This window comes from Primulina tabacum, chromosome 12 (assembly GCF_025594145.1).
Source record: "Primulina tabacum isolate GXHZ01 chromosome 12, ASM2559414v2, whole genome shotgun sequence".
Classification (NCBI taxonomy): domain Eukaryota; kingdom Viridiplantae; phylum Streptophyta; class Magnoliopsida; order Lamiales; family Gesneriaceae; genus Primulina; species Primulina tabacum.
This window is the reverse complement of record NC_134561.1, coordinates 4,535,661-4,551,303: the sequence shown is the minus strand read 5'-3', so window position 1 is coordinate 4,551,303 and position 15,643 is coordinate 4,535,661. Positions and strand designations below refer to the sequence as shown.

Here is a 15,643-nt window from a genome sequence, read left to right as displayed (position 1 = left end):
CACCAAATATTTGATTCGTATTCAAAATTATCGAATTTGATTCAAAATTGAACATGTTTAAATTTTTTTCGAGCTAAACTCGAGCTCAAAATATTTTGTTTTATAATTTGCAAATTGCTCACGAACGTTAATATTTTCTTAATATGATATAATTAAAATAATGCTAAAAATACAACAAAAATATCGTATATCGATATTTGTAATAATATCGTCAGATTTTATTATTATATCATGAGATATTTTGTATTAAATTTATCATGAGATTTTAATAAATAAAATTTTATATTAAATTTTTTGTATCGTAAGAATCGTTGTACAAATTTAATTGTATATGTTACATTACTCAATTAATTATACATTAAATAAATATATTTCGAGTCTTTATTTTCAAGCTTTGATTCGAATCGAATTCGAGCAAAAACATGATAATTTTCAAGCTTAAATATATCTAATTCGAACTTTAAAATTTTCTTCATATACGACTTGATTTGGTTCTACACCGATTTGGCTTTACACCTCTCCCCAATGAAGGAGAGAGAGTCGCCAGCATTCGGCCCTGCTTTCACTTCCCCTAATTTGTAATCCAAAAAGACGACATTCATAAATAGCTTTTGGTCACAGAAATTCTTGATGAATAGCTACAAAGCTAGTATAATATACACACTTGCTTCCCCAATTCAAATGAAATAATACCCCTCACATATTATGGAAAAGCAACTAATTCTGTAGTCCAGGACCCATATTCCATGCAAACATAAGCAGCAACCGGAAACCAATGAATAACACGAAGTCTCTTTACAAAGTATGTGTATCGTTGCGCAAACTCGAAGCACTGATTGAACGAGGACCTGTCGTAGTTGACATATGAGTGGAGTTTGTTTATAGCCCCATATGGGGTGTTTATTCTTGAGAAGCGTTCATGTTTATCTTTATCCTGCAGCAGAAGAACAAGTCAACAAGTTTCCGAAGATAATATGCATGACATCTCTGAAATTTTTTGGTGATTAGAGTCATACTTTTAATAGGAAAGATTTATAATGTATTTGAGGTGATTTGATTTTCATGTAGATAAAAGTTTACCTGTTGTGTATGTTGACATATTCATCGGTTTCATCCAATATCTCCTCCTGGAAAATAAAATAAAAAAGCGGCATAGCTTGCGTGTTTGTGTATATAAATATATTCCATTCAAGCTCAGCCTTGTAGCTGTCAAAACTATGTTACATGCAATAGTAGTGTACAGATGAGAAAAGAGTACCTGGAGAAGTTCCTCAATGACATCCTCCATGGTAATTACACCAACAACATCTTGATTGGGTGAAAACTCTGGAATTGGAGAATTTTCTAAATCTAAAATACAAAATGAACATCCCCTGTGTTTCTTCTTGAATGCTGGAGTTGTTGGCGGGCTTTTCTTTCTCACAACATCATCAGCCTTCGAGCTTGTGTCGGCATAATGTGAGGTGGAATTGAAGGCAAAGTTCTCAGTATCTGCATTTGGGCCCACCTTATCTTAAACAGCATGTGTGAACAGATTATTTAAAGAAGTTATAGACTAACAATAGGCAAGGAGACAAACATAGATATCGCACCGTCCTTGTATCCTTATGGAGAGAAAATGCATTGAGAATAAACAGAGAGAAATGGAACTTGGAACTGCTTTTCGAGATTAAGATGATTCTTAATGTTCATACCTTTAGTTTTCTGCAACGTTTCTTTTGTTTCGTATAAATCCTTATACACAACAGCAATGTGGCTGTGACCCTTCTGAAATTCATTCAGAATATCATAGAGAGGCATTTTCTCGGAGACCCTGAAAGTTATACAAGATAAGCAAACTAATTACCCTCCATCTGGACAAAAGTTTGTGCGAAATGTAAAACACTTGAATGGCATTCCATTTCTAATTTACGAAGACAAAATATAAAAATAAAAGCATGCTCACATATTCATGAATTCCAGAGAGACGAGATGTTATTTTATCACAATTTCAAGGAGGTTAAACTGTCGCGGGAACATAAATCCCAACACGACAAAAGGACGTGCCATTGTTAACTTCTTGTGTGAAATGTTTAAAAAAAATGATGGGATGTTACTTGCTTCTGTTAAATATTCACCGAGGAAGAGCATATAGAAGATGTGTATACTTGATGGAAGAAGATCCAAATACATAAGCAGGATAATAATTGTTCCAGGACAATCATTGCCATCTCCCAGGTCTAAAATATCACAGAACAAGCACTAGAAAAGATACTTCAATTTGATAGCCAATTAGCCATCAGATGATAAAATTTCCACTTGCAGCCATTTCAGCATCACATACATCAAGATTCTTTTTTATGCTAAAATTTAGGGGCGACGGGGATGGATAATGAAGTTTATCCTCACCGAGGAATATTTCTAATCAACATTTTTCTCAAAGGAACTGATTCATCGGGGTCAACCGCTAAAAGATTTTTAACCTGCACATGGAAACGATAATGCTATTAGGTTCTGTTAAAAAACCAGATATTACTTGCCAATATGAGCACATAAAAGAAAAAGTTTCAATGACAAATTTCTCAATCAATTTTACATCAAATGTAATATGAAGAATGCCAATATCTTGATTTTGCAAAGTGCATAAATGACTTACCAGTATGAGTCCAATAATATTCTTTGGATTTCTGTAATAAACCGGAACTCTGCTGTGGCCCATCGTCATTATAGCATTCAGTGTTTCCCTGCACGAGGATTATACACAAGAATAAGGGATACGAACATGTAAGTAAATTCGGTGGGCATATAACTAAATTCAGAAGAAAATGATAAACCCACAAATTAAGAGTTCCATCCAAATCCAGGGAAAATGCCTTCTCTATTGGGGTCATAGCATCTTTAGCAGTTTTCTCAATCATTTCTAGTGCCCCAGCGATTATTGTAGTCTCATCATGTGTCAAATCTCCACCTTTCCCAGCCTATCAAATATTTTTATTTCATATGAAGCTTCAAAATATGAGAGATGGTAAAATCGACCTCAAGAGTCAAAAATCTTTCATGAAAATGAAACAGATGACAGCTCAAAAGCTCTGACTTGTGGTTCTGTAAGAAATGAAGTGCAGAAATCACTAAAAAAGCAGACCTCATTGCCGTGAAAATCAACAAAAGTTTTCAGCTCAGCTCGACGCAATAAAGCAGCATGTCCCTTGCCCAACATCCAATCCAGAAACTACAAGCAAGAGCGCTCACCAATTAGAGAGCCGTAATATAGCATATATGTACTTTATTTCTGAAGCATTTGCTAAGTGATGGAGAAAAGGAAGAATAAGCATCGTCAGGACAAGAAAAATGTTATCCAGAATTTAGAATAAACTAATAGCTACTTGGCATTACTTACCTTACTAATAGGATAAGAAAAAGGGAAGAAAAGCCAAAGAAGAAGCCGAACAAAAGGTGCCAATGTTGCACCGACAGTCAATCCGTAGCGACTACATATTGCTTGAGGCAATATCTGGAATAAACAATGACAGACCAATTACCGGACAAGGAAAACAAATATAACAAGCACTATATTAATCTATATACCACGTAGGTGTAGATTAACAACCTCACCGAACATTAGGATGAGCGTGACAGATACAAGAATAGCTGCCCATGGAGGCACAAGCCTATCCAAGAATATGGGAAGTGACTGCATATGAAAACCAATCACACAATTATATAGACTATTGCATACTCAAGATACGAAAGGCTAATATAATTCCAATGTATTCAGGTAATGATGTTCGACAGACCTCCATTGCTAACGAGTTGCCAATCAAGAGTGTGCAAAGCAAAAGATGTTGATTTTTCACGACCGGAAGAATTTTTGCTGTCGAAAAAGAATATCACTGAGATGCTCAACCAATCAAACAATACTCACGCACACTGGTAAATTCATTACTCTAGTCCCGGCATCAATTCCTTTCAGGACAAGATGAAAAGCAATTAGCAACAAGCAAACCCACATATTTAACATACTGACTTCAATCAAAGCCACCCGCTATCAAACTTTACTAACCAAATCATCCAATCATAAGATTCCGATCATAAGATTCACGAAATCTTAAGGAACAGGTAACATGAAATATATTTCTCAAAAATAAGAACCCAACAGAGGCCGGGCTTGTAGCCCAGTTGTCTCACATGTTGCCATTGCCCTAGGGTTCGAATCTCCCTCCCCTTTGTACTAAAAAAGATAAGAACCCAACACACCATCGATCAAGAAACCCACAAGCACAATCATTAGCGTAATCGCTTCCAAAACACAAACACGCAGAAAACTCCCGAAATCCCAAATGATCAAATATAAACCCATAGCTCCACAACAACCCAAAAAAAAAAAAAACTCAAGAAAACACTGAAACACACATAATCAAGAGAACAAGAGAGTGCACAGTACAAGCATTGATACGGTCCTGTGTCCGCCCAGATGTGCTAAGAACTTCGAGGTCCACAAGACCAAGAGACATCAATCCAAGAGTTAAGCCAGCCATCAGCCCAGCAAACACCACCAGCCCTACGACAATTAGCACGTAGACAAAGAACGCGGTCTCACAGCATGGAATATCACCAGCCATCTTCCCTTTTTGTCACACCACGCAAGTCTTCTCTGTCCTTTAAAACGGGTTTCTTGAAAATCTTGCGGTTTATGCGGATGCGCTTGTCTGTATTCACTCGCTCGCTACTTTCACGTTGGATTTAAATGAATTTGAGCTGAATTTGCAACAATTTGAACAGAGCCTATATAGAATAGAATCAAATACTTAGATTCTTCATGGAAATCTTTTAGGTCGGAACAGTGGAGATTTGCTCACAGTCACTGCGATTGCGATGGACTTAAATACTAAATAAATAATATAATATTAATATTAAAATTAATATTAAATAAGTTTTTGATGTAAATATATTAGGGTTTATATTAAGAAAGTTAATAATTATATAGATTTTTAATTATTAAATAAATAATTTTTTATTTAATTTTTTTGAAGATTTATGATATATTTTTAAAATATAAATTAATTTTTCTTAGAATAAGTATCTTGTAAGACAGTCTCACGAATCTTTATCTTCAGATGGGTCAATCCTACCGATATTTACAATAAAAAGTAATACTATTAGCATAAAAATAATACTTTTTCATGGATGACCCAAATAAGAGATCTGTCTCACAAAATACGACCCGTGAGACCGTCTCACACAAGTTTTTGTCTTTTTCTTAATACAAAAATAGATTAATTATTAAGATAAATATGTTTGTATCGTAACCATACCATGATATACTAGAGTAATTGTTCTACTCTATATTAATATAAATCAACGCTATACATAGACAAAGATTAAATTTTGCTACACAACATGATTTCGAATACGACACTTCGTCATAAACTTGAAATTTTGATATCGGTTAGGCTATATAGTTCATTGGCTTATTGAGTGTGGGGACCCGGACGCTAATCAAGTTCTTAATCATCATTGGGACTAATTAATCAATTATAAAACAGGGTCTAAAATTTTTTCTTTTTAAAATGCGGAACGTAGTGAAATCAACTAATATACAACTCAGTATAAAATAAAGTACATGTCCCGTACGGTCTACAAATCAGTAAAACTAAGGTTCAACATCTAAATATCAAGTGTCAAAACCCTATATACATCCAAGTCCGAAGTCTCCACTCTATCACGATCTCTCCTCATCTCCTGGACCCTGATCCTGTCCCACCTGTTGTCATATACACATATAGACAAGACAACAGCCGGATAATTGCGGTGAGAATAAATCCCAGTATAAATCAACGAAACATGCAATCATATAAACAAATATAAAGCATGTAATCAGGTGACAGATATATGTATCAAAATCTGAAACATAAACAATCGTAGATTGTCAAACATATACGTGACTCCACGTTTCAGACTAGACTCCATCCTAGTCTAGGGATCCCGGTTTCCAAATGTGGTATTCCTATATCGAATTCCGTAATAGAAGGAACTCTGTTCCTATTACTCGATATAACCAAATATGGTGTTCCTATATCGAATTCCGTAATAGAGGAATTCCAATCCTATTACTCGATATAACCAACATCCGGTGTCCTGACCTATCCGTCATGGACTGTAGCTCTATCGCTAATATCCCATCTTGAGACATCGTGCAATGTGCCCGTGGCGATCCCGCCACTGTCAGGCACTTCCGTCCCAAGATGTCTACACTATCCTGTAACATCGTGCAATGTGCCCGTGGCGATCCCACCACTATCAGGCACTTCTGTCACAAGATTTCCCGTCAGATACCTGCTATCTATAAATCAAGAGAACAAGTATATCAATCAAATCAATGCAATATCACTGCAATAAAGTAAAGTATGTGCTTTAGGGAAACTCAAGTCTAAACCGACTCAAGTCGATCTCCCAATACCACATTGAATTATACCTTCCGTTTGTAGTCTCGGTCTGAAGCAATATCAGTTATAAACTCAAGACTGTCTCTGTAAATGTCAAGTTGTAGCCTACGTTGATAGGATTGCAGTACTGAAGTCAGATTACAATTCGGACGGACGGATTGAAGTATAAAGGCGTAAGGATTTTTCTTAAGAATTCTCTGAAACTTCTCCTCGATTTCTTGCCGGAGGAAATGAAGGAATCGCTTTTATATATATCAATTGCATGTAAAGGCAACGTGTCCCATTCTCCATGATTTTCAGTCGGCGCTCGGGCGGTCGATCTTTACCGCTCGAGCGCGGAACCCTCTGTTCGTGACTTACATTTGTTATCCACTGGCGCTCGGGCGGTAGTTTTCTACCGCTCGGGCGCCACAGGTTCTGCCCGAATGGTATTCTTATTGAACACTGGCGCTTGGGCGGTCATTTTCTACCGCTCGGGCGCCAACAGTTCTGTCCAAACATTGTACTTTTCATATGTTTTGCCCAGTCTGATCTCGGAATGGCCCGGCTATAATCACCTCAGTTCATAATCAATAAATCATCTCAGATTACAATAGTCAAATTCTCGGGCATTACATTTCTCCCCCCCTAAGATATGATTTCGTCCTCGAAATCACATGCAATCAAATCATATCATTAGAAGGTATAACAGAAGAAGCTAGGTCACATAATTCACCTCAGCGAAATAACTCTGTAAACTTCCGCCTCCGATCTGACTCAGTTTCTCAGATAACTTCTTCAATGCTATTACGACTCCACTGGATCCTCATAAGTGGAATAGTCTTCGTTCTAAGTTGCTTATTCTTTCCGATCAAGAATCTGAATCGGCTTTTCAAAATAGCTCAATGTCTCATTCAATTCAACTTCGTCTGGTTGAATCACATGTGAAGTATCTTGCATGTACTTCTGCCATAAAATTACATGAGAGACATCATGTATTCCGGATAATGAAAGCGGTAAAGTGAGTCGATAGGCACGATCTCCTATCTTTTCAAGAATCTCATACGGCCCAATCTATCGTGAAGACAACTCCCCTTTCTTGCCAAATCGGACAATTCATCTGAAAGGTGAAAATTTCAAAAATACTCGGTTTCCAGCCTCAAATACCAATGGTCTACGTCGAGCATTGGCATATTTGGCTTGTCTATCCTGGGCTGCCTTCATTTTCTTCTGAATCAGCTTCACTTTTTCAGTCATATCTCTGGTCCTATCATGTCCAACTTCAGGGACCTTAGAGATACCGTCCCAATACCGAGGGGATCTGTATTTCTTACCGTACAACGCTTCTAAAGGAGCCATCTTGATACTCGTCTGATAGCTGTTGTTGTACGATAATTCACAAATGACAATGAATCATGTCAACTAGTGCTAAAATCCAGCACTACCGTTCTTGGATATTCTCCAGTATCCGGATAGTTTTCTCCGACTATCCGTCAATCTATAGACGATAGGTGAAGGAGTTTATAATATATTCTGCCAAAAATACAAAATCAACCGAAAATCATGGTATGATATAGTCAATTTTGGCATTCAATGCAGTCTAATCACTCTTCTGACATAACTCTTGATCGTCTGATCTTATCTGTACATCATCATGTACACCTAATATATGCAGATTCAAGCATTCTATCAATTATAATCATAATCACATCGCATCACAGTCTTAGGAAAATTTCGATAGTTTCGTAACCAATCCATAGAAATGTACTCTCATTTCTATTTAAGTATCAATAATCGGTATAACCCATCTCCTGGTTTCTATCTTTCTGTCTTTATCTGTAGGTAATTAGACATTCCAGTACAAACTCTGTCACATCTACTCTCATCTGTTTCTATCAACATCATTTCAACTATCAAAATGCATACTGAATAAGTTATTGCACACTGTCTGGCAATATTTATCATTTTAAATTCGGAACATTTGGAACAACAGATTGGTTATTCATATACAAGGCAGTATTACTTACCTGATTCAAACCCAGATTCAAAACAACAGCAAGCTTCAATCAGATTCAAAACATCACTCATCGGTACTGATCTGCTAAACTCATAAACCGCAAATGTTTGACACTGATATCCACCTCCGCCAACTAATTCCGGTTTAACTCTGCTAAATTCAACAGATATATCATCTTCAGATATAACACACCCTGAATGTAATCTGTCTCAATCAGGATTCACCATTTCAACAGTTTCTGATATCAAATCAAGGTTAAAGTCAATCTCTCTGACTGAAATCAGATCTGAAGTCTTATTGGGAAAAACATCAATAACTTTCTTATCATTGGCAAATCATCCAATGATAGACTCAACTTCAGTAAATCAACTGAATACATAAGGAGTCTCTCTGCTCCTTTCTGTAATAATCGACTCATAGGTAGTACGGATTATCAAAGGAATTCTCAATCTAGAATCCTTATCGTACACTATTCATCCCTTGGCCATCTCAGGTCCGATTCTCACCATCTTCTGGAATTAATCTAGGGTAGCTCTGTACTTGGTCAGCATATCAATATCAGTAATGCAGTCCCAAAATCAGATAACACTAGTACAATTCCAGCTACCACACGATCTAACTCAATCTCATTCTCATCCTACTGTAGTATAAGATATTTTACAGAATTCACTGATATAAAAACTCTCCCCAACTAGTCAAGAGATACACTACAGTAGAATAAAGCCTCAACAGGCAATGCATGACTCAATGCAAATCGTTCAGAAATAAACATATGGGAAGCATCCGTATTCATCAATACAAAAGCAGGATAACTACATCAAGAACAGTTACCTGCAACATCATCATCTGGTGCTTTCTGAGCCTGCTCCTCAGTCAAAGCAAATACTCTGGCCTGCTGTCTAGGAGGCTGGCCAACTGTCTGGCTTCCTCCTGGCCTCTGCTGTGACTGAGATGGTGCTGGCTGAAATGAAGGAACAGCAGCTGATCGTCTACTCCACTGTGCCGCTGATCCAGATGATTCGGCTCTCTGGGATCCTTGAGAACCCTTCTGTGGACACACTCTGGCAAAATGTCCCTGTTGTTTGCAAAAGTGGCAACTACCAAGTATTCCTTGGCATTTCTCAGTGGAATGTCTCCCTCCACAATTTCCGCAGTAAACTCCGGTATAACTCTGTTCTGAACCACTGGAGCTAGCAGAACTGCCGCCAGACTTCTTAAACTGCTTTCCTCTAGCCTTCAGAAAATCTTTCTTTCTACCACTGCTACTGTCACTCTCGAATCGGGGAGGTGGTTGCTGTGGTCTCGATTCTAGGGGAACAGATGTAGCTCCTCTCTGCCTTATCAGGCCCGCTTCAGCGCCCTTTGCTCTATTCCTGGCATCAACAAAGTTATTCGGTCGCCCTGTGTTCACCAATGTAAATATATCGGGATTCAAGCCATTGATGAACTGATCAGCAACGGCTTCGTCATTTCCAGCCACATGTGGAGCAAACTTCAACAAGGTAGAGAACTTGGTCACATGTTCTTCAATGTTCAGCTGACCCTGTCTCAAATTGGCAAACTCCGCCCCCTTGTCTTTCCTGTACGACACTGGGAAAAATCTTTGATAAAACTCAGTTTTAAATACATCCCAAGTAATAGTCGTACCTCGCTGTTCCAAGGCCCTCTTCATCGTAATCCACCAGTTCTTTGCAACATCAAGCAACTGGTGCCCAATCAATTTAATTCGGCGCTCATCACTGTACTCCAGTGAATCAAACAACATCTCAATGTTATCTAGCCAACTCTCACATTCAACTGATGTCTCAGTACCCTTCAGAGTCGGTGGTTTGAATGACTGAAACCTTTTCAATAACGTTTCCATCGGAGTTGCTGTCACATCCATTGGAGGATTCAATGTGCTACCCTGTTCTGGTATTCTTCGAGGAGGCATATCTGATAATCAAATGGATTAGTAACTCAATCCAATAAACCTGTTTCACTTCAGTTCCCTCCTCCGATCATCTTACTGCTGATCGAGAATCGATTCAAATTCGTTCCCAATAATACATATTACACAATCAAATCAGATAAGTCAAGTAACATGTATTATATAAAGCAGTAAAGCATACTAGCAATCACAAGTAAGGAAAAAAAACTCAATCTACCCCGCTCACTAGCTTCTATCTCAGTCTAAAGGATCTATCGCTCTGATACCACCTGTTGTGGGGACCCGGACGCTAATCAAGTTCTTAATCATCATTGGGACTAATTAATCAATTATAAAACAGGGTCTAAAATTTTTTCTTTTTAAAATGCGGAACGTAGTGAAATCAACTAATATACAACTCAGTATAAAATAAAGTACATGTCCTGTACGGTCTACAAATCAGTAAAACTAAGGTTCAACATCTAAATATCAAGTGTCAAAACCCTATATACATCCAAGTCCGAAGTCTCCACTCTATCACGATCTCTCCTCATCTCCTGGACCCTGATCCTGTCCCACCTGTTGTCATGTACACATATAGACAAGACAACAACCGGATAATTTCGGTGAGAATAAATCCCAGTATAAATCAACGAAACATGCAATCATATAAACAAATATAAAGCATGTAATCAGGTGACAGATATATGTATCAAAATCTGAAACATAAACAATCGTAGATTGTCAAACATATACGTGACTCCACGTTTCAGACTAGACTCCATCCTAGTCTAGGGATCCCGGTTTCCAAATGTGGTATTCCTATATCGAATTCCGTAATAGAAGGACTCTGTTCCTATTACTCGATATAACCAAATATGGTGTTCCTATATCGAATTCCGTAATAGAAGAATTCCAATCCTATTACTCGATATAACCAACATCCGGTGTCCTGACCTATCCGTCATGGACTGTAGCTCTATCGCTAATATCCCATCTTGAGACATCGTGCAATGTGCCCGTGGCGATCCCGCCACTGTCAGGCACTTCCGTCCCAAGATGTCTACACTATCCTGTAACATCGTGCAATGTGCCCGTGGCGATCCCACCACTATCAGGCACTTCTGTCACAAGATTTCCCGTCAGATACCTGCTATCTATAAATCAAGAGAACAAGTATATCAATCAAATCAATGCAATATCACTGCAATAAAGTAAAGTATGTGCTTTAGGGAAACTCAAGTCTAAACCGACTCAAGTCGATCTCCCAATACCACATTGAATTATACCTTCCGTTTGTAGTCTCGGTCTGAAGCAATATCAGTTCTAAACTCAAGACCGTCTCTGTAAATGTCAAGTTGTAGCCTACGTTGATAGGATTGCAGTACTGAAGTCAGATTACAATTCGGACGAACGGATTGAAGTATAAAGGCGTAAGGATTTTTCTTAGGAATTCTCTGAAACTTCTCCTCGATTTCTTGCCGGAGGAAATGAAGGAATCGCTTTTATATATATCAATTGCATGTAAAGGCAACGTGTCCCATTCTCCATGTTTTTCAGTCGGCGCTCGGGCGGTCGATCTTTACCGCCCGAGCGCGACCGCCCGAGCGCGGAACCCTCTGTTCGTGACTTACATTTGTTATCCACTGGCGCTCGGGCGGTAATTTTCTACCGCTCGGACGCCACAGGTTCTGCCCGAATGGTATTCTTATTGAACACTGGCACTTGGGCGGTCATTTCCAACCGCTCGGGCGCCAACAGTTCTGTCCAAACATTGTACTTTTCATATGTTTTGCCCAGTCTGATCTCGGAATGGCCCGGCTATAATCACCTCAGTTCATAATCAATAAATCATCTCAGATTACAATAGTCAAATTATCGGGCATTACATTGAGTATAGTTTACATGTATTAAATTTTTGCATGAATTGTAATGATGTTTGTTTCATGATTGAACGTTGATCATTTTATCAAAAATTATTTAAAATTCACATATCTCCTGGCGTGAATAATTATCGCGTGATAATAATTATTCTCTTCGTAATCCATGGATTTGGACATGTGACATGAGAACATTGAGTATATAATATTGATATTTTTTTAGTTGGAGGACTGAAATTTTACTATTGGATATCAAACTCGAGATTTTTGGAGTATATGTACCCAACAAACTAACTTGTGGATGTGTTTTTTTTATAAAACATTATTTATTAAATAAATGATTATTTACTTGACAATTCTTTTTCTATTTATACACATTCATTTGCATTAAATAAAATGACCTTGAGTTTACTATAATCAATTAAAAAATATGATTACACAATTGTTGGTAATCATGAAACACATTTCTTAATAACTGCATTTCTAAGTTAGTTTCTAGTCGATGAACTTTCAAGAAGAAGGATATTTACAAGCTCACTTGAGACTAGTATTTATGATGTGTCAATGCTATGTTCAATTAGCATGGATGTAAGGACATCCGCACATTCGAATAGGTGTTTATGAGATAAGTACACTGAACTACGTACCCTCATCTTAAATTTTCTAAGTGGTTATCACTGGTCAAATATAAAATTTATAGTTACAGTTATGCACAATTAATCCTAACGATACAATACATCACTGTAGCTCTATTCGCCAAACACTATGTTGTGACTTGTTTTACGACTACCTGAGAGTCACAAGGTTACAATTTCGGTGTATTATAAATTGGATGGAACTTGTGAATTGTAGTTGGAAATTCAGCTGCTTGATTATATTATAGTGTTATGCTAAATGAGTTTTCCTTTGAATCTACGACTAGAGTAGAATGTGTGTGTTAAAGAAAATAGTTTCTCCAGTTACATACAATGGGACATTACACTTTGAAGCATATGCATAGCTTTTGGATTTATATTTAGATCTCGGAAAACTAATGTCCCAAAATCCGATCGATACATAAAGGCTAAAAGCATCGTACTACATGCTAACTATAATCGAAGGTTATTTCAAGCATTATCAGTATGTATCTAGGGGATCGTGACATCAAGTTGCTAGGCGATGATCATGATTCAGTGGGTTAAGCCGAAACAAGTTCGGCTATTGATGATTAAAAGATCTTGATAAATTAATATGGGCAATTAAGGTATGTTCACAAAAATATTAAATGGGTTTAATCTAAAATCACAAAGAGTTGTGATCATTATTGAAAATAGTCAATGAGAAATGTGATCAGGCAGTTGTTGGTAATCATTAAACACATCATATTTGACTGTAATATCTAAATTAATTCCTAGTCAACGAGCACTCGAGAAGAAGGATATTGACAAGCTCACTCAAGACTAATATTCATGATGTGTCAATGCTAAATTTCGTTAGCACTCAAGAAGAAGGATATCCTCATACTCGAATATGTTCTTATGAGATAAATACATTGCACTACCATCGTTCTAAATAGTGGTTACCACCGATGGAGTAGAGAATGTATAGTTAAGGCTTTGCACCATTAATCCTAACGATCCAATACACCATTGTAGCTATATTCAACGAACAATACACTATGACTTATTTTCCGACTCCCCGAGAGTCACAAGGTGACAAATTTGGTTTATTGTAAATTGGGTATTAGCTTTTGAATAGTAGTTGTAAAGTCATATGCTTGATTATATTAGTAGATGTCTTGTGTGTTTTGTCAAGTGAATATTCCAAGGATTCTCTGCCATAATAGAATATGTGTTTTAGAGAAAAGAATTTCTCTAATTACATATAATGGGACATGACACTTTGGAACATACACATAGCTATTTGATTTATTTTGGGATCTCTTTATATAGATAAGGCATTTGCATTTCTTTTACCGATATAGAAAATAATTTTATTTTCATCTATGAAAAAAAAAATAATCAAAACAATTACAATTTAATGGAATCCTATATTAATAAGATGTCGTAAATCCAATAGTTCAAGCACACATGATTCATGTTCAACCCCGTATAAAAGAAAATTTAGACCAATGGTGTCTATTGATCAATGACAGGGACAATGTATTCGCAAGAACTCGAACTCGAACTATAATTTTAAGGAGAAGTGTGTAAAAAAACAAACTTGGATTTATCAAGTAAAATTTAGAATTTGTAATCTAAATATGATTCGATTTCAAGATCTATATTTCAAGAAATTAGCATCTCTTTCATATATTTTGTTGACCATTAGGAACAATCAGATGTTGAATGAAAGTTATGAGTGCATTATACAAATGTAATTCCACTAATACAATTGGTAGTTATTAACTATTACATGAACTAATATATTTTAGTGATGTATAAAAATAAAAGCACAAAAATTTTTATGAAATTGTTACGAGTCAATTTTGTGAGAGATCTCAGGATCGAATAATCAAATAATATTAATTTTCACTGCAAATATGGATCAGATCATCACGTCTCACAAGAAACCTAATATGATAAAATGTAGCCATTATCACTATGGTAGATTCAATCATTTTTTTTAAAAGTGAGGTCAAAAGTGAACATGCCTTCACAAGTTTAGGTGCATGGCAACTACTAGATTTGCAGTTGGGGTATTAATTATTATCCCCATTGTAGTGTTTCATAAACAAAAAATATATTTGTTTGGGATTATATCAGTTTATGTGTGTGGACAATTTCATGTAAAATCGTTTTTACAGTTAAAAAAGATGTTTGGACGACTATTTTATAAAAACTTTTAAATTGCAATTCTTGTTTGTTATTGAGAGATTTTTTTTTAAATTTTCCTTTTCCTTTTTTTTTTATTTTTTAGTTTTTGATTTGTAGGACCGAGTGTTTACCGCTTTACCAAAAACTATAGGTAGTGGTAATGGTGCAACTCAAATCTTTTAAACCGCACAGCAGCTCAAGCACCATGATTCGTTCGCTCTACCAAGCAGGGACAATTATTGCACCCAACAATCTCTCTCCCAATAATTGCATTCCTTGCAATCATTGAGAATCGAAACCATGACCTTGACTCTGATACCAATTGTAGGACCGAGTGCTTACCGCTTTATCAAAAGCTATAGCTAGTGGTAATGGTGCAACTCAAATCTTTTAAACCGCACAGCAGCTCAAACATCATGATTCGATCGCTCTACCAAGTAGGGACAATTATTGCACCCAACATGATTGATTTTATTTTACTTTTCCTTTTTTTTTTCCATTTAATGAACAATTAAAAATATAAAAATTTCAAAAAAAAATATGTATACAATTTAAAACATACAGATTCTCATTTAAAATATTGAAATAAAAAGGGCATAATTTATAATAATAATAAAAATTTTAACGCCTTGATCTTGATG

At 36.5% G+C, this 15,643-nt stretch overlaps 1 protein-coding gene across 1 annotated transcript; it reads right to left on the bottom strand.

Annotated features, from left to right (window-relative positions):
* Positions 1 to 575: 575 nt before the first annotated feature.
* Positions 576 to 4,854, bottom strand: LOC142520787 (DUF21 domain-containing protein At1g47330). The gene is made up of 12 exons (XM_075623910.1): positions 4,421 to 4,854; positions 3,774 to 3,850; positions 3,587 to 3,670; positions 3,377 to 3,490; positions 3,122 to 3,208; positions 2,818 to 2,957; positions 2,636 to 2,723; positions 2,389 to 2,462; positions 1,695 to 1,813; positions 1,259 to 1,491; positions 1,081 to 1,127; positions 576 to 934 (listed from the first exon to the last, which is right to left on the bottom strand). Exons 1-12 carry the CDS (start codon positions 4,596 to 4,598, stop codon positions 901 to 903), a joined length of 1,275 nt encoding a protein of 424 aa, XP_075480025.1. The 5' UTR covers positions 4,599 to 4,854; the 3' UTR covers positions 576 to 900.
* Positions 4,855 to 15,643: the final 10,789 nt, after the last annotated feature.